Source organism: Alnus glutinosa, chromosome 7 (assembly GCF_958979055.1).
Source record: "Alnus glutinosa chromosome 7, dhAlnGlut1.1, whole genome shotgun sequence".
Classification (NCBI taxonomy): domain Eukaryota; kingdom Viridiplantae; phylum Streptophyta; class Magnoliopsida; order Fagales; family Betulaceae; genus Alnus; species Alnus glutinosa.
This window is the reverse complement of record NC_084892.1, coordinates 1,062,866-1,089,234: the sequence shown is the minus strand read 5'-3', so window position 1 is coordinate 1,089,234 and position 26,369 is coordinate 1,062,866. Positions and strand designations below refer to the sequence as shown.

The following is a 26,369-nucleotide window of genomic DNA, read 5'->3' as shown; positions in this document are numbered from 1 at the left end:
GTTTTATAAAACCGACTGGAAAATTATAATTCTAGACAGTTTTCAAAAAAACCGTTAAGAAAATGTGATTTTTTTTTGGTAGTGAATAAATACTCCTGTAATTATAGTTCTTACTGTGGCATGTAAATAAATAAATTAATTAAGATGGTGATGCTTATGCTTTAGTGACTACATTCTTGTTTATAATAATATATCGACATTCCCTCCCGGCCTTTCCTATAATTCTCTCATAGTTATCGAGGTTAATACCATTTTGATTACAAGCCATTAGCAAACAGAGCCTATGTATCCGTCCAAAGATCCCTTTTCAGTTCTTGAGCAATGTCCTACCTCCAAGGAATTAACTAGTAATTAATCAACTAATCTATAACACCCTCTACGTACGAAAGTGACAAAGAAGAGATGTCTAGCTCATTTACATTTTTTTAAAATGTAAGATGGTGACTTTAGATTTAATAAAGTATGAACTCAACGACGGCAAAAAAAGGTCTTTATCATCCACAATGTAGTGATCACAAGAGATACGTTCGATCAGAATATTTTTCTGCCGTATATATTTCAACTATTGAGGAAGAACGATGAGGAGAACAAGCCTAGCTAGCTAGATACCAACCCAAGAAAATAATAAACTCCCATAAAAGCAGCATTACTTTAACATGTATATGCAATGACAAAGAAATTATTGGTTACGATTACTTGGAGGATGATGAAATTTTCGGATAAGATACGGCCACCCCCATTTGGCCACATGGGGTGGCAAACCAGCCCCATAGCTCATGGGGTGGCCAAACTACCTCAGGTCGGCCCCAAATTATTATTGTTTTTTATGCCTTTTTTTTGTTTTGTTTTTATTTTTTTAAAATGATTTTATTAAGGAATAGTTTGAGAAGAATTGCTCTTAAAAACTCACGTGTTACGGTCTATTTTCGTAAAAAAAAAAAAAAGACGGACTTAAGTAACAAAGAAGCAACATTAAAATTTTTTAAAATTTGATTGGATTGCATTGCAATTTTTTTTCGCTTTAGAAACAAGATTGAAAAAAAAAAAAAAAAAAAAAAGTGTGGAATATTTGGGGTAAAGTATATTTTCTCCTTTAATTTTTCGGTGCAGGACCTTCTCCAGTTTGTTCTTCATTTACGTCAATCATTTTCCCTCGTAGTTAGGAGAGAAATGCTATTTGGACCAAAAGCTAAGGCCCATGAGCCACTAGCATCACGAAACTCATGCGTATGAAATTCCTCAATTGTTCAAATAATAACCGCACGCAGTATGTTGGGCTCATTTGAGCCAGGTGACGAAACCTGGGTCTTTCAACTCTCTTCCTATATCTAAATTAACGTCTCATTTTTATATGGGGGATATATTGAGAATTTTATAACATTACTCTTTATATTTTATTCCTAAAATTAAAGATAAATACTATAAATCATATTTTTATCAAACAACTATCTCATTACGTTGATATGTCAGTTCCAATCAATTCTCAAAATTATTATTTTTTCTTAAGAAAGATTAATCCAAACATTAACCAAGCACATCACCATCATGAATATTTAAAAAAATAAGAAATAAAATTTTTAGCATTGTTGGAATAGTTTTTAGTAGACACCTGCAAAACAAAAAGAATGAGCAACAAAGCTTGTTGGAAGTGTACCGACAGCGGATAGTTTCGATACTTAAGTCGGCAATTTGTTTGTATTAGAAAAAATAGTATATCAAAATTTAACCTCATACATGTGTGTAGGAGTATACATGCGAGTAGATATTAATTGCTCGCATCCGCTATCCGTACATGCGGATGCGGTTAGTAAAAATCATTATCCGCATGTGCGAATGTGAGATCTTTATATATAATATTTTTATATATATTATAGTTAATATATTCAACACAACACAACGCCGTCAACATTAATTTATGAATGTGTTATACTTAGATAAATTATGTTTTTTATGTTATGAATTTGTAATATTTTATTATTTTTTTTTTTATTTTTTTATGTTAGATTTGTAATTTATGTTTGTTGACTTGATTGTCATGCTCATTGAATCATTGATAGAAAACATAATGGTGTTTCTTTGTGAGCATCGATTACTATGAATATTTTGAGGTCGTATCTATTATCCCTTTTTTTTTTCTCGATTCTACATATTTCCAGTGTTGTATTATATTTTTAAAACAAGCAAAAAAGACTAAAAATCAATCAAAATCATTTTTAAAAGCAATTAATTTAGGTCCATTACCTATTAGTGGATAATGAGTAGTAACTGCATTTAATAATCACAATAACCGCGTGGATACAGATAGTAAAAAAAGACACGGATATCTAAAAGCAATGACAGAACTACCAAGAGGTTTGGGAGGGGGGAGGGCTTGGCCCCCCAAGCCCCAAGGATAAATAATAATTTTTTTTTTCTCTTCAATTTTGCCTCCCAAATCTCAAATGCTGGCTCCACCTCTGTCTAAAAGCAATATCTGCATTTTATGAATACGAGTAGTTCTATTAGTACATTAAGTGTCTATTCAAAAAATGAGATGGCTTTTAAAATCATAATTTCATCAAAATCATTATTTGATCAATCACACGCCTAATAGTGACTTTAAAAGCCACCACATTTTTTGACGGACACTTGATGTACTAATAGAATTATTCTATAAATACGGGTGTAGATATTACAAATAACCGCATATGCATTTACATGTACAAAGTAATTCTAGAAGTACATTAAGTATTCATAAAAAAATAAGGTGACTTTTAAAATCACCATTTGATCAAAATTATCATTTGATCAATGACATGCCCAATAGTAATTTTAAAAGTCATCTTTCTTTTTTATTTTTTTATTTTTTTGTGAACACTTAATATAATCCTAAAATTATTCACATGAACACCTTACACGTGGTTAGTGCTTTCCTTTTATAAGCTGATTGGAGCCTGTAAGTATGAATCTCGGGATCTTAGGAGTGGATTCCGAGATTTCTAGGATCAGGAATATCTCGTAAAATATCCGTTACAGGTTAATGGTGGCTGATGGGCTTAGCCGTCCATTGGGATAGGTCAGTTTTACAGTGGGCTTGACGATCCGATTGGCCCAATTCCCAACAAGCATTACTCAAAATTAATAAAGTAATATAAGTTGGCAAAGTAGGAGCAGAAGAAGAAGAAGAAGATGGTGGAATATATCTAAAAGTCGACGGCGTCGAGAAAGTATATATATATATAAAAAGCTCTACTTTGCCTCGTTATCTTCAGTGGAAAGGTGTATTGCTTTGTTATTATCAAAGAAGTCTAAAGGAATTATACCACTCGATTCATTGACATTTGACATCTCAGCTCACAAGGAATTGAGTCGTGACATGTCGTCGTCTTTTGTGCCGTAGGCGGGCCTATCTGCGTTCAGTTAAACTGCTCTACCGGCCGTTTTCAGATACCCACTTCACACTCTCTCTCTCCCTCTACGAAAACGCCAAAGTAAGGAAAATAAAATAACACCCTTCGCAACAATGACCAACTAGCTAACGCTTTCTCTCTGGTTGGTAGTGAATGATAATGGTGGTTGTGGTGGTGTTGAATTTTTAATGTATGAATCGGTGAGAGAGTGAGTGAATGAGAAGAAAATGTTCAGGCTGCACCACAAGAGCAGGCATGCCAAATCAGGGGACAGAGTGGATTTCAAGCTCTCCCGCTTTAAGGCCCTCCAGGTACACTTAACATTGCTATTTCGCTCCATGATTCATTGGGTACTAACCTTTTTTTTGTTGGCTCTGAATGAATTATTCGTGCATTGTTCGGATCAGATATGTTGTGTGTTTGCTCAAAATGGAAATGATCTTTACAAAGGGATGTTGTGGGCTTATGAACTAATAGAACAATGACATATAATTGATACCATTTATTATAATTAGATAAAGAACAAGAAATTCTTTTGTGGTGTCAGTTATTAGGGGAAGTTTTGAATTAAAGGGTATTTGTGAGTTCTTGAGATGAATTGTGAGATGCTTGAGGATGCAAGGAAACTTTTATGGAGGTTGGGTGTGGCAAATTGTGGATGCAATTATCAGTCTTTAACTTTTGTTGTTAATTATTGTATTCAAACTCTGAAAAGGAAGTGGGTTTTTATTGACATTGTGTAGATTTAGGTCCAAGGCATAAATAGTGATTGCTACCCACATATTGTGTTTGTTCTTTGTTCTGATGGGAGGCTTCAGTGCGAGCCTTCATTCCCTCACCTACTAGGGGCTGAAATTATCATTCAATATTTATTCATATATTCAATTTTCTAGAATATTGAGGTTTATTTTCTTGAGTCTAAATCAGTTTTATCTGGGTTTATTATGCTTTGTGGATATCAATTGGCATGGAGCTTTCTTAGGAAAGACATGATGTTGCGTGACTTTTAAAATTGGAGGACTTTGATTTCAGCGTAGTGATAGCAATACATCTTCTTTCTTCAATAAATAAAAATGCTAACTGACCACAGTTCTTTTTATATTTTTAAATAGTTTTTCTTTTTTGGTGGCAGATGAACAAAAAGTCATTCTCAAGGGTCACGATTTAAATAGCCTTTGACTTTATACAGAGTTAATTCCAATGTTCTTTGCAGTTTGAATCATCAATCACGTAACTGGAAGATCATGCAACTACTATGAGTTAATTTAGGAGAGTCCGAGCACCATCCGAGGATAAAATTGCCATTCATTTTTCATACAGGAGGAAATTGGTTTCAATATGATAATCAGTTTTTTTTTTTTTTTTTTTTTTAAAAAAAAAAAAAAAAGAAAATGAAAGAAAAGGGTAAGGAGATCAGTGAGAGGCTGTGAAACTCTCTGCATGGATTTCACGCAGTGCTTTTTTCTTCTTCTTTTTTCTGAATTGACTAAAGCATTTTTTTGGTTATGATATATTTAACCTTGAGATCTTCAGTTATTGTGCATTATTAGACGCGAGAGAGATGATCTAAGACTCAGGTGATTCTCCTGAATTTTTGTAACTCTTGCCCAATTTGGGCCTAAAAGATAACCTGAAAGCCTTTTCCTTTCACTAGTTAAGTTTGATCCAAGTCCATTCTCTCTTAGGCTTAAAACACTAGTCTCTAGCCTTCAACACCTTACCTTCCAGTAAGTCCCTCCTTTATACCTTTTGTGTCTTAGGGTGCGTTTGGAATTGCGATTTCGTAGACAATAAGTACAATTTTAAACCAAATCGCAAAACATAGATCGTTTGGAAATTGTGTTTTTAAAAATTGCGATTTGAAAAATGCAGAAAATCTGCCTTTTCAAATCGCAGATAAGATGGTGCTTTTTTGAAAATGCAAAATTTTAAAGGTAAATTCGCGATTTTAAAGGCTAAACTGCGATTTTGTCAAACGCTCAACTGCGTTTTTAAAAATCACTTTTTTCAAATCACACATTTTAAATCGCACTTTTTGAAATCGTAAACCCAAACGGACCCTTAAAAATGTCTATGCAGATTGTTATCTGGAAACTAACTTGGAAGTCAGCTTAAAATTCTGCTCTGTTTGATTAATATTTAGTTATGCATAAAGTTGCATTTTATTTGACCACTAGCAATCAAGAGTCTCCTGTACATTAGAACAGTATTTTATCTGATTTGTATACTTCACATCCTGTGGATAGTTATGTGCATTAACTACTGTTAACCAGCCCTTGTTACCGTAAAACTAAAATTATCTCCTCACTTCACTGTAGGAAACAAGTTTCTCTGCATCAGGTTCATATCACAGCTATGACTCAAGGGAGGGTTCCATAACGAGGGAAATGTGCTCCCCAGGAAACAACTTAAGTAGCGATGGGCACGGCCTGATTGGAAGACAAGAATCGATCAGCTCCCAAAATAGTTTACATACTGGCAGTAATTCTGTCGATGATCCTTTTAAACCAAGTCATTCATCATCTTCACGGCTAATGGGTTCAGGAAATCATTCCCAGAATAGTTTGGAAGAATTTGCAACATCATCTTTGAAACCAGCAAGTTCTTATAAAAACCTTAAGGATGCTGCACAAGAAACAATTGAAGAGCTTCGTGCAGAAGCTAAGATGTGGGAGAGGAATGCCTGCAAGCTCATGCTCGATTTGGATATTCTGAGGAAGGAATTCTCCGATCATTCCAAAAACCAAGAAAATCTAAGCATGGAGCTTTCAACAGCAAATGCAGGACGTGATGGTTTGAAGAAAGAAGTACAACAATTGAAATTTTCACCGGAGAAGCCAGTGGGGCAACAAATAGCAAACAAGGATTCATACTTTCGAGATGAAGGTGTATCCAATATTCAAAAGGATTATCCAACAAATAGCAAACAAAGAATTCCATGGTGGGAGGCACTCCTTTTGATCTTCTACCCCATGAGCTTTAAGATAAATCTTTTACCAGCTTTGAGTCTGAAGTCAACAAACATATATCCCATACACACCTTCTGGTTCAGGGAGACTGTAGATAATGATGATCTTTCAATTCAAGAACTTGAACGTCTGAATATGGAAATGGAAGTTAAAGTCACAGAACTGGGTAAGGAATTGACTCAAAAAAATTCTGAGATTGCAATACTGGAGTCTAATTTGAAGTCTAAAGAAGAGGAGATTGGAGTACTTAGACAGTGTTGGAGCGAATTAGAGGCTAAGGTCTCTAATCTCCAAATGGAAAAAATCCAGCTAGAGGAACAAATGGGAGACATGCAGAGAGAAAGTGATATCACGTCTAAATGCTTGGATGATTTGCGAAATGATTTAATGGCACTCAGCCGCAGCTTGGATTCCCACGTTTCTGCCAATAAGATTCTTGAAAGAAAATCTTCAGAGCTAGAACATGGAAAATATGAACTGGAGTTCCGCGTATCAGATCATAAACAAGAAAATGTACAGTTGTCAGCGCAGATATCTGGTTTGGAAGATCAACTAAGATATTTGACAGATGAGAGGGAGTCCAATCAATTGGAATTAGAGAATTCAAAATCTCATGCTCAAAGCCTCCAAGATGAGATCACTAGAATAATAATTGAGATAGATTCTGAAAAGGTAGGTATGAAAGAAAAGTTAGAGGACATGCAACACCGGAGGTCAGAAGCTCAAGAAGAATGTGAAGATCTTAAAAGAGCCAATGCAAAGTTAAAAGCTACAGCCGAGAGTCTCATCGAAGAATGCAATGCTCTTCAGAAATCAAATGGAGAGTTGAGGAAGCAAAAATTGGAGTTGAACAAGACTTGCTCGCTCTTGGAGGAAAAGTTAAGAGAATCAGAGAGAAATTTTGCAGATTGCTCCAAAAGATTTGAAATCTTAGAAGAAAATCTGTCTTCAATGCAGGAAGAAATTGCCTCAAAAGAGAAAAGCCTTACTTAAGAATTAGAAGCACTTCTTGATGAAAACAGAAGACACAAAGAAAAACTTATTGCGGAAGGAGGCTTATTAAATATGATGTATTTGGAGAAAAAAGTTGAAGTTGAGAACCTTCAACAAGAGGTAGAACACCTAACAAAGCAACTTTCTGTAAATCATGAAGAAAAAGAAAGAATAGCTTCTGATGCTGTGCTTGAAATATCCGGTTTATGGGTAGATAAAGCTAATCTGGAATCTTCTCTTCACGAATCTCAATCGAAGCTGAAATGGATTGAGAATGAGCTCAGTATCAGGCGAATAGAATCTGAATCAAAGCTGCAAAGCCTGATGGATGAGCTTGCTGCTTCTAAACAAAACCAGGAAATGCTGATGTCCGACAATGAGAAAGTGTTGAAGCTGTCGGAGAACTACAAGTCAGATGAAGCAAAATTTAAAACCACTGTGAATGGTCTTGAACTAAAGCTTAGAGATTCTGAATATGAAAGGCAACAACTCGTGGAAAAATCTGACAATTTGAAGGTTCAGTTGCAGAATATGACACAGCTTTGTGATGAAGTTTTGTCTCTTAAGAATGATCTTAATGGAACCAAGTTTGAAAAAGAGAAACTGGAAGCTTCACTGCATTTAATATCTGGGGAATGTGAAGATCTGAAAAAGGCAGGGAAGAGTTTACTCGTTGAGAAGATCTCTGCATTGCAGAAGGCCATATCTGAATTAGAGGACTGCAAAGTCACGTTAGAAGAAAAGCTTCTGCAGATGGAGGGTGGTCTAATGGCAAAAGAGGTACCATGTGCTCAGGATGTTGAGCTAAAAAACGAGCTCAGCCAGATCAGGAAAGCAAACAGCCAATATCAGCGGAAGATACAACTGCTTGAGGAGAAGAGAGATCAGTGTATAACAAAATATTTATTTGTTTACATCTCTTAATACAAATCGTAATGATCAAAATGTTTACAACATAATCAAGGAGCAAATATGTTTTAGCTGAGTTTGCTGAAGTCATGCCATGGAAGCTGCCAGGGGCGGACATAAGAATTGCCCCCCAAAATTTTTAAAGATTTTTCATAGTATTGCCCCCTCCTCCTCATCAAAACTTCTGGTTCTGAGCCACCTTAATGGAAGCTGCAAATATATAGACAAATATGTAAACTTAAGATGAGAACAAGAGAAGCGAAAAATAAACAAAAATAACTCGAATAAACAAATAGTATTAATGATTGATGTTGAAATGTTAGAGAATGCAATCTTACCAGTCTAACTTTTGGTATATGAGCAATTTTGGACCGATCTTCCTCTTTGCATTTCCTAATCAATTTTTTACACTCGGTAATCCTCAATTCTTGTAGTGCAGTGAAACGATCCATCCCCTCCGGAAGAGATGACAACTTGGTACAACAGAAAATCTCAAGTGTGTGAAGCGACTTCATACTTGGCAGCCACTCCGGCAAGATCGTGAGGTTTTGACACATTGAAATACGCAGGTATTGCAAAGTGTTAGTAGATCCTTGGAGCCATTGCGGCAAAACCTTCAACTTTGGTACACGTGTAATCTTTAATTTTTGAAGGCTCAAGTTGAGATCCCGATTGTATTCTCCTCCCGTCAAACTAAGTTCTTTACAATACTCAATTACCAGGGTCTCTAAGGCGGTTAGGTACTTGATCTCATGTGTAAAAGAGGTCAACTTTGGACAACCTGAAACAACCAATGTCTGAAGGTTGGTAAAGCTCCCATCCATCCCTTGAAACAAAACTTCAAGACTCCGACAAAGATATACATGTAAAAATCGAAGAGAATTCAAGCAGCATACACCATTTTCAAACAAGCGCGTGCAAGTTGTTGTTATCGTCAGATACCTAAGGCTAATCATCTTCCTTGTATCTTTGGGCAATCGCTCAAGACTCGAACATCCATGAAGTAGTAAAGTTTGCAAATTGTATAGCTCACAAATGGAATCGGGAAGTTTCTTGATTCTGTCATTCTTAGCTAGGCTCAAATATCTTAAATGCTTCAAAGTACCAATAGAGCTTGACAACACCTCAAAAGATGAATTAGTTGAGTCAAGCACCCGCAAGTACATGAATCTTGAGATGCAAGCTTCAACTAAGGTTGGCACTTGTTGCTTGACCGGGAACAAAGTGGTCCGCACACCACTACTTAAGGTGTAAAAGTATTTTGGAACTTGTTGAACATTGTGTGAAAATGACAAATGACGAACTGTTCTAGCAATGTTTCGGGTGTGAAAGTCGACTGCTGAACACTCTTCTTCTGCAACCTTGAGTGCAAGATCATGGACGAGATCGTGCATTTTAAACCTATAGTACCACGTGTCATTCGTAACATCTTGGAAGAAAGATTTGGACAACAAATCCTTGATATACATGTCGCCAACATCTTCCAACTCTAGATTTTGACTATTAGGCGTTTTACTAAGGAGTCCATGCGCCATCCAAAATGCAATCAACTCACCACTATCGAACCAATGATCCTTTGGGAAAAGAGAACAGAAGGCAAAGCATTGCTTCAAGTGAGATGGCATTTGATCATAACTTATTTTTAAAGCAGGTAAAATATCACCCTCCTTTTGTTCTAATTTCCAAATCCCATTATCTCTTACAAATTTCCACTCTCGTTCATCAACCTTTGAGAAAAGTAGGCTGCCTAAAGTCCTTATTGCCAATGGAACTCCTTCACATTTTTTCACAATTTCTTTTCCAATTTCTAAGAGGTTTGGATATCCTTTGTCTTTCCCTCCCTTAAATGCATATTTCATAAACAAAGACAAACAATTCTTTTCAGATAAACCTTTTAAATTGTATGTGAAAACAGTGTCCATGATTGAGGCAACCTTATTACTACGTGTTGTCACTAAAATCTTACTTCCTTTGGAACCGCCAAGTAACAAATCTCTCATTTCAATCCATTTATTACGATCTTCATTCCAAACATCATCTAAAACAAGTAGAAACTTCTTGTTCTTTAAACAGTCTCTTAATCTAGTTTGCCACAAATCTACACCCAACGTCTCATCAATATTTGCACCGGTTGCAGATTTAAGGATTTCTCTTATTAATCTAGGAACATCAAAATCCTCAGACACACAAACCCACATTCTCAATTCGAAATGATTGGCTACACGTTGATCATCGTATACCAACTTAGCAATTGTAGTCTTCCCCAACCCTCCTAATCCAACTATAGAAATTACATTGTCATGCATGTTAGCATCAGGTTGCCTCAAAAGACTTATTAATTTTTCTTTGTCATTCTTCCTACCAATGACTTGTGAAGGAGGAACAAATGAGTGGGTCATATCCCTCCTCCGATGCATGACATGCCCATCTTCAAGTCGAGGTATAAGATTAAATTGATCCTTCTTAGCTGCAATCTTAGCTAACTTCTCTCTAATGTTCTTGATTTTGTGACCCAGTTGAGAACGGAATGCAAAGGCTCTACAACTTGAAAACAAACCACATACCTCTCTACTGGTGCGCCCATATGTTCTCATCACTTGCTTCTTAAGAACTTCGTACTCAACTTCATCCAACACATTGTCGGCGTCAGAAAAAACATCTTTGAGCTGCCTCAGCCAGATGCTCAGCGGGCGACTGGTAGCTTGCTTCTCTTCAGCATCCAAGAGCACGGCTTGAATGGTTGTCATGGTACCCTCAAGCTCTGTCAGCTCGCTTTTGATGTCCAATACGAAGCTGATCTCTCTATAAGCAATGGATCCTAGCTTCACCAAGATCTCTGCTGCGATAGCATAGGCAAGTTCAGCCATGTTGACTTGGTGGATGTTACAGGACACCGAAGATCCAGCCGTAAATCAAGGAAGATGGTCGTGGTCTGTGGTAATCAGGCAGGTAGATCCAACTAGATGTCACAAACTGCAAAGAAAAATTAAGGGTAGGATTCAAAAAGATTTTTGGTAATCGATCTGGATGAGAAGACGATTGTATAAATTTTGTATATGTTTGTGTTTCTGTTGTGTTATTAGAAATTTAGGATGATCTGGAGGTTGACGAAGACTGGGTAATATTCACATATTTTTTTAGCCTCTTTTTTTTTTTTTTTTTAAAAAAAATTATTATAAATAAAATGCTTTTTCATTTATAAAGCTGTTCATAAAACTTCGTCGAATGAAAATCCTATAGTAACTCAGCCTATCAGAGCATTCTCACCGGCCTCATTCAAATTTTAGTTATTTTGGTGGGACAATTTAATAAAAATACACAAAAAAAAAAAAAAATTACTCTCAATAACCTCGTTATAATTAAAAAAAAAATTGGTGAGTGAATAATACTTATCAACAATTATAAGTACTAGAGTAATGCTACATATCATCCTCTTGTCCTCCTTTTGTCCTCCCAAAATTGATGTGACTCTTAAAATCACCATTGAATTTTTGATATATCATTCTTGGATTATGATCCAATGGTGATTTTAAGAGCCACATCAATTTTAGGAGGACAAAAGGATGACAAGGAGATGATGTGTAACATTACTCATAGCTGTAATGCTGAATGAAACTGTGATGTTTAAAATAATGTCATTATAATGCCCGAGTAACATTATAATATTTTTATAAATTTTTAATTATTTGGTGAAGCAACAGTACTTATGAGTAATGCTACACATCATCCATTTGTCCTCATTTTGTCCTCCTAAAATTGATGTGGCTCTTAAAATCACCATTGGATCAAAATCCAAGAATGATATATCAAAAATTCAATGGTGATTTTAAGAGCCACATCAATTTTAGGAGGATAAAAGGAAGACAAGAAGATGATGTGTAGCATTACTCTTAAGCTATTATAATAATAAATTGAAATCAATAATATTATATAAATAAACATTCTTAAATTACTAATTTAAACTTAGCAGATTAATTTGAATATTATAACTACTTAATTTGGAAAACAGACACAAAATCGAAGAGAATAACGAGAAGCACTCATTTAGCTAATTTGAATAAATTGTTTTTTCTGGACCAAAGTACTTATTCAACGAGTACCACGTCAGCAACTCTCTTTTTTTCTTTTCTTTTCTTCTTTTTTTTTTTTTTTTTCGTCTTCTCTCTTTCTCGCTCACACTCGGTCTTATCTGGTAAAGAAACGAGAGTTGAGGATGGTAATAAAAAGTTACAAATATAATATAAAGTAAAAAAAAAATTTGTATACAAAAGTTAAAAAATTTTGTATTATAGTAAATTTTTTTATTTAAATAGTAATAAAAAATTATTTATATGATATAAAGTTTGAATGTTTTGAAGTTGATTGTTTTTTTAAAAAGTAAAGAGTGGAGATAGAATTTTTTTTTCTCTTGCCAAACAATTCCTCTGTGTCAGCAAATTCTACACCCCCCGTCTATTACGGGTTCTTTTTAAACACGAAATTTTACGAGCGCATAAAAGACTTTGAGAAGATCGTTTTGATGGGTGGATGAAGCGTTTTGAGTTGGTTTGATCCTACTTTTACTATACTTAAAATTCCATTTCAGTTTTCATTTTTTATTTAATTGGGCCCGGAAAAACATTCTAATTGACTTCAAATTTTCATCACGTGTTCTTGACACGTAAAAGATCTTATGAGAATATTTTGGTTAAAAAATTCACCCACATTAACTTCTAATTTCTAAGCCACATTCTTCTGACGTGAAATAATACTAAAAAATATATTATTTTCTATTGCAACTTTCTAGTCTTTTAACTATTCATAAAATCAGTTAATCACAAATTATTTTTATTTTTAACCTCAAATCATACCATTTAAAAAAAATTATTATTATCCTCGCAATTCTTCTTAAACCTCTGTAATACTTATAAAATCCTCCTCTAAAAGTTAAAAGCCTATTCAAAATGTGTTTGCTCCTTAAGAGGTCGCGTGTCCCAGTTATTTTTCCATAAATTATCATTTTTGAAAATTTCATAAATCCTTAATCTCTTTGAAATTAAATAAACTCTTTTTGAAATGAGCTTGTATTCCCAGCAAGAAAAAAACAATTAAACTCAGAGGAAACAAGACTCGACAGACAAGAGGGGAAAGAGTCAAACCAAACTTGGTTCTGAAGGTGGGAAACAGCAAATTTGGCTAACTTATGGCTAACTTTTTTTGAAATTAAATAAACTTAGCTCTAAAAGATAGAAATCAGGGTATTACAATCCACATCAATGGTCTATATATTGCAGCTAACCAACATTTATACAAACAACCTGGTCATGCTTTCTAATAATTTCCAATAAAATTCAACATAACTTCAACCACTTTAACTTCATCTCTTTCATTTTTTTTTATAGTCTTTGTGTTTGTCATGGCTCCCCTAAACTTTGACCCTAATGTGCTCCAAAATATTTTGGGGTGGGGATAAATTTTAAATTACATTTCTATATTTTAAACAACAATTAAATTTCGTTAAATAATTTATTTATTTCGATAGTTTTTTTTTTTAAAAAAAAAAATCAAATTTTGTTCAATATATATATATATATTTAAAACTTACCCCCTGGTGATACTTATGCTTTCGTGACAACATTTTTATTTATGACCATCCGCATGTACATTCCTACGACCCTACCTGTGAATAGTGCTTTCTTTTTTATTAAACTCTTGAAGTTGTTGGATCCCAGGATCAATCACACGTCTAATAAAAATTTTAAAATTTATTTTATTTTTTAATAGACCATGATACTCCTAAAATTACTCGCATGTACAACCCTACGAGTGTAGTGCTTTCCTTTTATAAGCTGATTGGAGCCTGTAAGTATGAATCTCGGGATCTTAGGAGTGGATCCCGAGATTTCTAGGATCATGAATATCTCGTAAAATATCCGTTACAGGTTAATGGTGGCTGATGGGCTTAGCCGTCCATTGGTATGGGTCAGTTTTACAGTGGGCTTGACAATCCGATTGGCCCAATTCCCAACAAGCATTACTCCAAAATTAATAAAGTAATATAAGTTGACAAAGTAGGAGAAGAAGAAGAAGAAGAAGATGGATGGAATATATCCAAACGTCGACGGCGTCGAGAAAGTATATATATATATATATAAAAAGCTCTACTTTGCCTCGTTATCTTCAGTGGAAAGGTGTATTGCTTTGTTATTAGCGAAGAAGTCTAAAGGAATTATACCACTCGATTCATTGACATTTGACATCTCAGCTCACAAGGAATTGAGTCGTGACATGTCGTCGTCTTTTGTGCCGTAGGCGGGCCTATCTGCGTTCAGTTAAACTGCTCTACCGGCCGTTTTCAGATACCCACTTCACACTCTCTCTCTCTCTCTCTACGAAAACGCCAAAGTAAGGAAAATAAAATAACACCCTTCGCAACAATGACCAACTAGCTAACGCTTTCTCTCTGGTTGGTAGTGAATGATAATGGTGGTTGTGGTGGTGTTGAATTTTTAATGTATGAATCGGTGAGAGAGTGAGTGAATGAGAAGAAAATGTTCAGGCTGCACCACAAGAGCAGGCATGCCAAATCAGGGGACAGAGTGGATTTCAAGCTCTCCCGCTTTAAGGCCCTCCAGGTACACTTAACATTGCTATTTCGCTCCATGATTCATTGGGTACTAACCTTTTTTTTGTTGGCTCTGAATGAATTATTCGTGCATTGTTCGGATCAGATATGTTGTGTGTTTGCTCAAAATGGAAATGATCTTTACAAAGGGATGTTGTGGGCTTATGAACTAATAGAACAATGACATATAATTGATACCATTTATTATAATTAGATAAAGAACAAGAAATTCTTTTGTGGTGTCAGTTATTAGGGGAAGTTTTGAATTAAAGGGTATTTGTGAGTTCTTGAGATGAATTGTGAGATGCTTGAGGATGCAAGGAAACTTTTATGGAGGTTGGGTGTGGCAAATTGTGGATGCAATTATCAGTCTTTAACTTTTGTTGTTAATTATTGTATTCAAACTCTGAAAAGGAAGTGGGTTTTTATTGACATTGTGTAGATTTAGGTCCAAGGCATAAATAGTGATTGCTACCCACATATTGTGTTTGTTCTTTGTTCTGATGGGAGGCTTCAGTGCGAGCCTTCATTCCCTCACCTACTAGGGGCTGAAATTATCATTCAATATTTATTCATATATTCAATTTTCTAGAATATTGAGGTTTATTTTCTTGAGTCTAAATCAGTTTTATCTGGGTTTATTATGCTTTGTGGATATCAATTGGCATGGAGCTTTCTTAGGAAAGACATGATGTTGCGTGACTTTTAAAATTGGAGGACTTTGATTTCAGCGTAGTGATAGCAATACGTCTTCTTTCTTCAATAAATAAAAATGCTAACTGACCACAGTTCTTTTTATATTTTTAAATAGTTTTTCTTTTTGGTGGCAGATGAACAAAAAGTCATTCTCAAGGGTCACGATTTAAATAGCCTTTGACTTTAAACAGAGTTAATTCCAATGTTCTTTGCAGTTTGAATCATCAATCACGTAACTGGAAGATCATGCAACTACTATGAGTTAATTTAGGAGAGTCCGAGCACCATCCGAGGATAAAATTGCCATTCATTTTTCATACAGGAGGAAATTGGTTTCAATATGATAATCAGTTTTTTTTTTTTTTTTTTTTTTAAAAAAAAAAAAAAAAGAAAAAAAAGAAAAAAGAAAATGAAAGAAAAGGGTAAGGAGATCAGTGAGAGGCTGTGAAACTCTCTGCATGGATTTTACCATAACAGCATCTTCTCTAAGAGGAGTCTGACCACAATACATGCATCACATCGGATTTGATATGGACTCCTAAAATTTAGAATATTGTTGTTGTGGTGGTTGTTTTCCTTCTTCTTCAACTTTTTATTTTTTATTATTCGATTTATATCTTAACTACTGCCTTTTCAAATTAGTCTGGCAAATTTTTCATTCAGTTTAGCCATAAACAAGCTTTTGAAGGATCTTTAGTCAACAGTCACATATTTGCTTACAAATAATTTTTTGTGGTAAAAGGTACCGAAAGGCTGGGACAAGCTACTTGTATCTATTGTCTCTGTGGAAACTGGGAAAACAATTGCAAAGTCAGGCAAAGCACTAGTGCAAAATGGAAGTTGTCAATGGACAGATACTCTGTCAGAATCTGTATGGGTTTCACAGGATGACTCTTCAAAGGAACTACAAGATTGTTTCTTCAAGCTTGTGGTCTCCATGGTATTGTTGTTGCCACCTCATACTCTTTCTGTGGTCGTTAACCGTTTTCTTCTTCCCTTTTTTTTTTTTTTTTTTTTTCCCTTGAATGAGGATGTAATATACATGACATCTTCTCTTTGCTGATTTTCCAGTCTCTGAATAAAATTTTGAATATGCTTCTTATATTTATTTTTTATCTCTATCTTCTTTATCCTTTTTTTTTTTTTCTGCCAAGAATGTTTTTCTTGCATGCCTAAACTCCATTGGCTTATACATTATACTAGCAATGACTTTCTTACTGTAGGGTTCAGCTAGATCTGGCATCCTTGGAGAAGCCACAGTCAATATGACAGGCTATATGAGTTCAAATGCTCCTGTTCCAGTTTCACTGCCATTGAAAAAGTGCAATTATGGGACAATTTTACAAGTGAGTTTTATAATTTTATGCTATTTATTCCTGGGTCTTTGTTTTGACTTTGCCACATGACTCATTGAAAATATTAGGGCCTTTTTATTATACCTATGTGATCTTTGGCTCCCTTTGGGGAGAGATATTTTATGCCTTTATAATGATAGCATCATCTTGTTTTAATGAAATTGACATAAAGCTTCTTCAAAATTTCAGATTTAGTCAATTTTGTCATACCTCTATATGAAGTATATGAAGGTCATAACTCTTCACCTATATGCCATCGAAATATGGTTTTCCATCATTAGGGTAGAGGGATGGCCAAGGAGGCTTCATGATACTGTATTTCTGTTTATTTTGTAAGAGAAATATGTGTAGCTACCTCTTTTGACATGTTTAGTGATCTTTGTGGGATGGTATAGATAATACTTTGTTCATTTAAGCTCTGTCTCTCCCTCAAACCAAAGATTTTTTCTTCTCGGCCATTTATACCCGGTTTGATATGTGTATATGTTATGAAGCAATTGCCTCATACTTTCTGATCAATCACCAAATAGAGAACTTTATTATGTTTTTATTTGATGGCTGACAGTCAGAAGAGAAGATTGAAATCAGTTTTTGAGTTTACAGCTGGCTAAACTAATGAGAAAAAAAGAAGAAGAAAGAATGCTATTTTCTAGAATTGCTTGGGTTTGTCAATGATATGACACTACTGCATTGATGTGTGATAGATGAGTAACGTCAAATCAATGTAAAACTTCTACAAGCTGGATGAGACCTGCTATGCTTTCTGAGAGGATCAGACATGTTTCTTCTAGATTTGTTTGGGCTTATTTCTCAGTATGATACATTTATGGCTTGCTGTGTGCAAGATGGGTACTATCAAAGGGAAAACTCCATAAGATGGCTGCAGGTCGGATATGCTTTTTGGTGTGGAATGCAAGGTAGTCGAGAAACAGTATTTCCCATAATATGAGCATTATTAAAATGAAGATGTTTTAATAGTTGAGAGGTCTAACTTGAAAAATCGAGATAGAGATAGCTTCAATGGAGGAAAAAAATGGGAATGCACTAAGATGATTTATTATTTCTAGTGAGGACCAGATGATTGCACTGATGATGAGTGCTTTAGCTTTAGGTCCAGTCATTGTGAAAAGACAGATTGTAATGATATTTTTACACTATACGATTGTAGATGGAACGCAGTAGTAAGAAAACCAACTGATCTGGTCAAATAAAGTTGTTGGGAAAAAGCTCTGTTCAGTTGTAGTGGAACTGGCCAGCTAAGATATTCAAGGGAGTTGGGATGGTAATATTAAATCCATGAAAAAATTTGGAACACTGTTGATGACATTCGATTCCTAGTTGCAATCTAATGATTCCAGGCATCTGGGAATCGATTCAACTTCATTGATTTCAACAAAATTTGCAATGTGCTACTCGTACTGGCAGCAGTTTCTAGTGCCCTACCACAATGACAGTTATCACAAAATAGCTTCCTCAGCTTCTGTAACTATAAAGGAATTGGGGTTGGCTAAACAAATCCTTCTTGTCAGTGTGTGCCTCTGGTGATATCTTAGTGTGGATTAGTGGAATCTAATATTGGTACGACTGGGACAAATATTTTCAAATGCATTTGTAAATATTTGGCACTTACTTACCCCAAACAAATAAATAAAAAAGAATTTGTCTACCATTTTTATTTTCTGGGCGAAAGCATTTGGCTGCTTTAAGGAACAGTAGTTTTACATTTATGTTAAGTCAGTTTAAAAGGGTGTAAATTAATTATTACATATGCGCGTGCAGTGTGGGGAGAATGTAAAGTACTTGTACTTAGTTGAGAACTCATGTTTCTTTCCCTTATATCTCTTCCCTTCCATTCAGAATTTGCAGCTCCTCTTTCAATTTCGTAGAAAAGCTTGGGCTTTTAGTTCTAAATGTAGTTTGCTATGGCACTATAAAAAATGTGGCTTCAAACAGTTATCTTTACATATCCGTTTTGCAGGTAAAAATTCACTGCCTCACACCAAGAACAAATCTCAGGTTTGAATTCTATGATGGATGTTCTTCAACATTGCATTACACCTTTAACCTTATGTTCGGTTATAGGGATTTACTACACATTTTTCAGGGGTGAAGAATCAAAAGAGACTAATTTCCATATGGAAGAAGATCAGGAAGCAAACTATCATGATCTGGACTCTAAGTCAGATGGATCTGGAAGTACATTTGCAAGGAGTGCTGGATCTTCCTCTAGCAAAGATTTGGGCTCTACCTCACACCCGGGAGAACTTGGGAGCAGGGTATGATTACATTTCCACTCAAAAGTGGCTATATTTCTATCTTGTTTGATGTGAACCCAATAGTAACAGAGTAGGTTCTTAGAGGGAACTTTGACCTTTAAATTCGTAAAGGGAAACTAGATCCTCTCACTTCAAGAATCCTTTTATTCTACTGCTAGTACTACTACTATCCTGATAATGTTTAATAACCCTCAGAACTTATGAGAACATCATTGTTAGGCATTAAACATATCAGTATTTCAATCTTTGCTCATCAATAATTATAGTTCTTACGCTAAATTGTTTCCTCTTTGCTTTTAACACAAATTTTGATGAAGTAACCGTTGCACGCAGTGTTTTTTTTTTTTTTTTTCTGAATTGACTAAAGCAGTTTTTTGGTTATGATATATTTAACCTTGAGATCTTCAGTTATTGTGCATTATTAGACACGAGAGAGATGATCTAAGACTCAGGTGATTCTCCTGAATTTTTGTAACTCTTGCCCAATTTGGGCCTAAAAGATAACCTGAAAGCCTTTTCCTTTCACTAGTTAAGTTTGATCCAAGTCCATTCTCTCTTAGGCTTAAAACACTAGTCTCTAGCCTTCAACACCTTACCTTCCATTAAGTCCCTCCTTTATACCTTCTGTGTCTTAAAAATATCTATGCAGATTGTTATCTGGAAACTAACTTGGAAGTCAGCTTAAAATTCTGCTCTGTTTGATTAAAATTTAGTTATGCATAAAGTTGCATTTTATTCGACCACTAGCAATCAAGAGTCTCCTGTACATTAGAACAGTATTTTATCTGATTTGTATACTACACATCCTGTGGATAGTTATGTGCATCAACTACTGTTAACCAGCCCTTGTTACCGTAAAACTAAAATTATCTCCTCACTTCACTGTAGGAAACAAGTTTCTCTGCATCAGGCTCATATCACAGCTATGACTCAAGGGAGGCTTCCATAACGAGGGAAATGTGCTCCCCAGGAAACAACTTAAGTAGTGATGGGCACGGTCTGATTGGAAGACAAGAATCAATCAGCTCCCAAAATAGTTTACATACTGGCAGCAATTCTGTCGATGATCCTTTTAAACCAAGTCATTCATCATCTTCACGGCTAATGGGTTCAGGAAATCATTCCCAGGATAGTTTGGAAGAATTTGCAAAATCATCTTTGAAACCAGCTGGTTCTTCTAAAAACCTTAATGAAGCTGCACAAGAAACAATTGAAGAGCTTCGTGCAGAAGCTAAGATGTGGGAGAGGAATGCCCGCAAGCTCATGCTTGATTTGGATATTCTGAGGAAGGAATTCTCCGATCAGTCCAAAAACCAAGAAAATCTAAGCATAGAGCTTTCAACAGCAAATGCAGAACGTGATAATTTGAAAAAAGAAGTACAACAATTGAAATTTCTGGAGAACCCAATGGTGCAACAAATAGCAACCAAGGATTCATCCTTTCGAGATGAAGGTGTATCCCATATTCAAAAGGAACTAAAAGATGAACTAAAGTTTCAGAAAGAGTCCAATGCCGATTTGGCTCTGCAGTTGCAGAGGAGTCAAGCATCAAACCTTGAGCTTGTTTCTGTTCTTCAGGAGCTGGAAGAGACGATAGAAAAGCAGAAAATTGAGATAGAGAAGCTTTCAGCACCTCAATCACAATTCGATGACATTGAAAACTTTATCCAAGTAAATCCAGAGGAAAACAGAAATTTAATGCTCCAGCTACAGCAATTGCAGGAATCAGAGAAGAGTTTGCAAGATAAGGTGCAACTGCTGGAACAAGTATTGGAGAATAAAAATCATCAAATAGGGAATGAAGGGAGTCTGAGAAACCAAACCCTTTTTGAAATTGAGACAGAATACAAACGTAAGTTGTATGCCAAAGAAGAAGAAATCATCAGTTTAAAAGCAAAGTTATCCGACTCTCTGAGAGAAAGACATTTTCCAGAAATGGGGTCCATAAATGAAGATGATGCGAATATGATCAGGGAAATCGAGGTATTGAAAGAAAAAGTGCAGGAGCTAGAAAGGGATTGCAATGAGCTGACAGATGAAAACCTAGAGCTTTTATTCAAGCTTAAGGAAGCAACAAAGAATTCCATGGTGGGAGGCACTCCTTTTGATCTTCTACCCCATGAGCTTTTAGATAAATCTTTTACCAGCTTTGAGTCTGAAGTCAGCAAACATATATCCCAAACACACCTTCTGGAAGACAAGTTAATGAGGAAAAATTTCAGGGAGTCTGAAGATAATTATGATCTTTCAATTCAAGAACTTGAGCGTCTGAATATGGAAATGGAAGCTAAAGTCACAGAACTGGGTAAGGAATTGACTCAAAAAATTTCTGAGATTGCAATACTGGAGTCTAATTTGCAGTCTAAAGAAGAGGAGATTGGAGTACTTAGACAGTGTTGGGGCGAATTAGAGGCTAAGGTCTCTAATCTTCAAATGGAAAAAATCCAGCTAGAGGAACAAATGGGAGACATGCAGAGAGAAAGTGATATCACATCTAAATGCTTAGATGATTTGCGAAATGATTTAATGGCACTCAGCGGCAGCTTGGATTCCCATGTTTCTGCCAATAAGATTCTTGAAAGAAAATCTTCAGAGCTAGAACATGGAAAATATGAACTGGAGCTCCGCATATCAGATCTTAAACAAGAAAATGTACAGTTGTCAGCGCACATATCTGATTTGGAAGATCAACTAAGATATTTGACAGATGAGAGGGAGTCCAATCAATTGGAATTAGAGAATTCCAAATCTCATGCTCAAAGCCTCCAAGATGAGATCACTAGAATAATAATTGAGATAGATTCTGAAAAGGTAGGTATGAAAGAAAAGTTAGAGGACGTGCAACACAGGTGGTCAGAAGCTCAAGAAGAATGTGAAGATCTTAAAAGAGCCAATGCAAAGTTAAAAGCTACAGCTGAGAGTCTCATCGAAGAATGCAGTGCTCTTCAGAAATCAAATGGAGAGTTGAGGAAGCAAAAATTGGAGTTGAACAAGACTTGCTCCCTCTTGGAGGAAAAGTTGAGAGAGTCAGAGAGAAATTTTGCAGATAGCTCCAAAAGATTTGAAATCTTAGAAGAAAATCTTTCTTCAATGCTGGAAGAAATTGCCTCAAAAGAGAAAAGCCTTACTTCAGAATTAGAAGCACTTCTTGATGAAAACAGAAGACACAAAGAAAAACTTATTGCGGAAGGAGACTTATTAAATATGATGTATTTGGAGAAAAAAGTTGAAGTTGAGAACCTTCAAAAAGAGGTAGAACACCTAACAAAGCAACTTTCTGCAAATCATGAAGAAAAAGAAAGAATAGCTTCTGATGCTTTGCTTGAAATATCCGGTTTATGGGTAGATAAAGCTAATCTCGAATCTTCGCTTCACGAATCTCAATCGAAGCTGAAATGGATTGAGAATGAGCTCAGTATCAGGCAAATAGAATCTGAATCAAAGCTGCAAAGCCTGATGGATGAGCTTGCTGCTTCTAAACAAAACCAGGAAATGCTGATGGCCGACAATGAGAAAGTGTTGAAGCTGTTGGAGAACTACAAGTCAGATGAAGCAAAATTTAAAACCACTGTGAATGGTCTTGAACTAAAGCTTAAAGATTCTGAATATGAAAGGCAACAACTCGCAGAAAAATCTGACAATTTGAAGGTTCAGTTGCAGAATATGACACATCTTTGTGATGAAGTTTTGGCTCTTAAGAATGATCTTAATGGAACCAAGTTTGAAAAGGAGAAACTGGAAGCTTCACTGCATTTAATATCTGGGGAATGTGAAGATCTGAAGGCAGGGAAGAATTTACTCGTTGAGAAGATCTCTGCATTGCAGAAGGCCATATCTGAATTAGAGGACTGCAAAGTCACGTTAGAAGAAAAGCTTCTGCAGATGGAGGGTGGTCTAATGACAAAAGAGGTACCATGTGTTCAGGATGTTGAGCTAAAAAACGAGCTCAGCCAGATCAGGAAAGCAAACAGCCAATATCAGCGGAAGATACAACTGCTAGAGGAGGAGAGAGATCAGTGTATAACAAAAGCTCAAGCCCTTGAAGAAGAATTAAAGTTGATGAAGGAAGGAAAGCAGAATCAACGGGAGTCCAGCAGTACAAAGATTTCTAGTTTTTCTAAAACCAATACCAAAGTTACTCCTGTCCATGAAGATATGAAGCTCTCAAAGGTTAGTGACATTTTACTTCTTTAATTGCACTGTAGTATTCAATGTCAAAACTTACTAGTTAACTTCTTCACTTGTGTACTGATTTAGAAGAATGACATGTTGAAGAACTCTAGTCAGCATCGTGATGTTAAAAGGAGACAAGCCTTGAAGAATGGTAAAGTACAAGAACTTTTAAAAGATCAACAGAGGCTTCATAGCAACCAACATCAAAGAGAGGTAAGACATCTGATGTTCATTTTATTCAATTCTGTTTCTATAGCTAATTTTCCAAAAGAAGATGTTTCACATCTCTTTGTTCATGCATATCATCAATATCTGCATGATAATATCTAAGTGCATAAGAATCCTTTTAGCATGGATTAGTTTTCAGCTAACTCTATAAAGCTTCTATTTCTCTTTTTGTTAATTTTTGAAAAGGATGATAATGGCCATGAGATTCTTGACGGAAGTCGTCATGCTGTTGGAGTCGATCCTGCTTCAAAGGTTCAGTTGCTTGAGAATGAACTTGCTAAGGCTTTGGAAGCAAATAGCATGTATAAAGCTCAGGTTGACAGGTAAGTGGAGCACATTACGCATTCAAAACACTAATGTGCAATTTTTTATGCTTGGTATCTTCCATATATGCTTGTACTGGTTTGTAGTGCAAAACCTTCATTTCAAAGTGGCCAACAAGATGAAAGATTTCTTCCATTTTAAGTCCCTTGTATTCTATTAGGCTCTTCGTGTTAATTGTAACCAACTTAGTAGAAAGGAAATATGGTTTTCAGAAGAGGAGATGCCTGAATTTGATTGTCTCTTTTTGTTCTATAGATCGATAACAAAACTAAGAAACTTCATTGTTATCAACTTCAGCCTTTCACATTTTCAAGCTTTAGGTTGATCACAGCTTTTAAGATTGACTCATCTTGAAGTGCTTCTAGATTTCATGGAATGAAATAAGGCAGAATTTAGAACAACACTGTTAATCTCTTGCTTTCATAGAAAAAAAAAGAAAGAAGGGTTAAGTCCCGCAACGAGCGCAACCCTCGAAGCCGACCAAAAGAGTATTCCATAACCGACTCTTGTTGCCGAATCGAGGGGCCTTGGCTTGTGATACCGACGAACACTTCAAAAGCTGACCCTCTCAATTTTCCTGCTGTTTCCAAGATTGAAGTAGCCTTTCATTGCCCTACCAAACAAAATGCCATGTGAGGATTCTTATTTTGGTATGTTTTTCTCAGTTTTAGCTATGAGGTGCTGGTCAGTTCTTTGTGTTGGGGGGTGTCTGGCAAACACTTGTTGGGTATTTTGGTTTGACACTGCTTCACACCAAAAAAGAAGCGAGCTATGTCTAGGTTAAACTTAGAGATGGAAGTCTTCTTTCTTTTCTTGGCGGTGAAGTAAGACTAAGCTCATGAGCTTTTTTTCCACGCGATCTAATTCAAAAATTTCTCCCAATTGAGCACTTAAAGTACATTTATTCCTGCTGAGCCAGAAAAAGCCTCTGCACCCTGTTTTGGTCTTGCAGCTATTAATATTAATAATATATAATATTCTTAGCTACTAGCCTGACCTTTTCCTCCTTTCTCCCAACAAGCAAGGGTTTCACAAGTTGGCAGCTCAATCCCTTACTCGTACTTTTTTCTTGACTAACTGATTTATTGTTGCGAGGAGGGTTGAATTCGTGGCATGTCTATTTGTGTCAAGGGTCCCTAATTTGTAATTGCTCAAGACATCATCTTACCTCCTTCTGTGCAATTCTCACATTAGATGTCTACATTAGATGTAAGATAAGGAAAATATTCACAATAGCAAGCTGTCTTTACATTGCGCCACAAGTCAATTACTCACATATATAAGCTCAAAACTTTTATTTTTTGAGTTCTCCTTCATGGTGAATTAATATTTCTTTAGTCGTAGTTTGCAACCAAAGCAACCGAAGTCAATCAATCACATACACACACACACACACACGTATACATATACATATACATACGTACATGCGTGCATACATACATACAAGCATGCATACATATATATAAAGGTTTAAAATTAACCCAATGTTTTCTCTTCAAAAAGAAAGTGGGACAATATATCGTTGACTTGATAAATGTTATTGTTATCTTAGTTGAGTGACTGAGTGAACAAGGTATGATAGAACCATCAATATGCTGTAGCTAATTCAGTTATACTGGACGATAGGTAATTATTTATAGAATCACTAAACAATAACACCATAGGACATCCCATTTCTTTTTTGGGGAGCGGGAGGGGGGAGGCAGATGTCTACATTTACACACTTCACACAGCAAAGTATAGCGTAATAGAAAAAATGAAACAAGCTTTTTAACTGCAAGCATCGTAGTCTAGGAGTCTCAGTTGAAAATCTGATTGTTCAGCAAGAAATAAAAATAAAAGAACTATTAAGTTTTTCAAATTTGAGAAAATAGTATATGCCTTGTAGCGAGCAAAATTTTTACTTTATTTTAGTCCTTGTGTTCTTCAGTCTAACCAGACTACTGCAGGTTGTCATCTGAGGGCCAAAACGGCCATGCGCATGCTGCTAGAAAATCAACAGCTGAAGATGAAATAGGGGCAAAAGAAAGGAATGGACGCACAAAATCATCACTAGAGGCAGAGTTAATAGACATCCGCGAGCGCTATCTGCACATGAGCCTCAAATACGCTGAGGTAGAAGCTCAGCGTGAGGAACTTGTGATGAAGCTCAAGGCAGGCAAGAGTATGAGAAGTTGGTTCTCATGAATTCGTGACTTTAAATTGCAACTTTTTTTTTGTTTGATCTCTTTTTACCAATTTTAGGCTGCTTTTTCCACGAATCTTTTGAGTATACCACAATTCTCAATCTGTAGCAATATTCCGTAGTGTGAATTATTGTATAGGAGGATAAAACACCCTTTGTCAAGGCTTGTAAATGATGAACAATTGAGGGGTGGCTTACAGGATGTTATGGGCTGCTAGAGGGCAGAGTCAAATATGGAATTGAAACAAAAGGAAAGGCTTTTTCTTTT

The 26,369-nt window shown here is 35.7% G+C and overlaps 3 protein-coding genes across 4 annotated transcripts; 2 read left to right on the top strand and 1 right to left on the bottom strand.

Moving 5' to 3' along the window:
- Nucleotides 1-5,776: 5,776 nt before the first annotated feature.
- LOC133872587 (uncharacterized) lies at nucleotides 5,777-7,351 on the top strand. The gene has a single exon (XM_062310144.1). The coding sequence runs from the start codon at nucleotides 5,777-5,779 to the stop codon at nucleotides 7,349-7,351; it is 1,575 nt and encodes a 524-aa protein (XP_062166128.1).
- Nucleotides 7,352-8,219: 868 nt separating this feature from the next.
- On the bottom strand, nucleotides 8,220-11,340 carry LOC133872947 (putative disease resistance protein RGA4). The gene is made up of 2 exons (XM_062310625.1): nucleotides 8,599-11,340; nucleotides 8,220-8,470 (listed from the first exon to the last, which is right to left on the bottom strand). Exons 1-2 carry the CDS (start codon nucleotides 11,125-11,127, stop codon nucleotides 8,411-8,413), a joined length of 2,589 nt encoding a protein of 862 aa, XP_062166609.1. The 5' UTR covers nucleotides 11,128-11,340; the 3' UTR covers nucleotides 8,220-8,410.
- A 3,075-nt stretch (nucleotides 11,341-14,415) lies between these two features.
- Nucleotides 14,416-26,369, top strand: LOC133872946 (uncharacterized). Of its 2 annotated transcripts, none has more exons than XM_062310624.1 (9): nucleotides 14,416-14,874; nucleotides 16,303-16,500; nucleotides 16,784-16,906; nucleotides 18,894-18,931; nucleotides 19,020-19,191; nucleotides 20,080-23,361; nucleotides 23,452-23,577; nucleotides 23,779-23,915; nucleotides 25,866-26,369. In XM_062310624.1, the coding sequence occupies exons 1-9, from the start codon at nucleotides 14,791-14,793 to the stop codon at nucleotides 26,101-26,103; spliced, it is 4,398 nt and encodes a 1,465-aa protein (XP_062166608.1). In that variant the 5' UTR covers nucleotides 14,416-14,790; the 3' UTR covers nucleotides 26,104-26,369. The 2 variants fall into 2 exon arrangements, with proteins under 2 accessions (XP_062166608.1, XP_062166606.1); XM_062310622.1 differs by having other exon boundaries at nucleotides 23,449-23,577.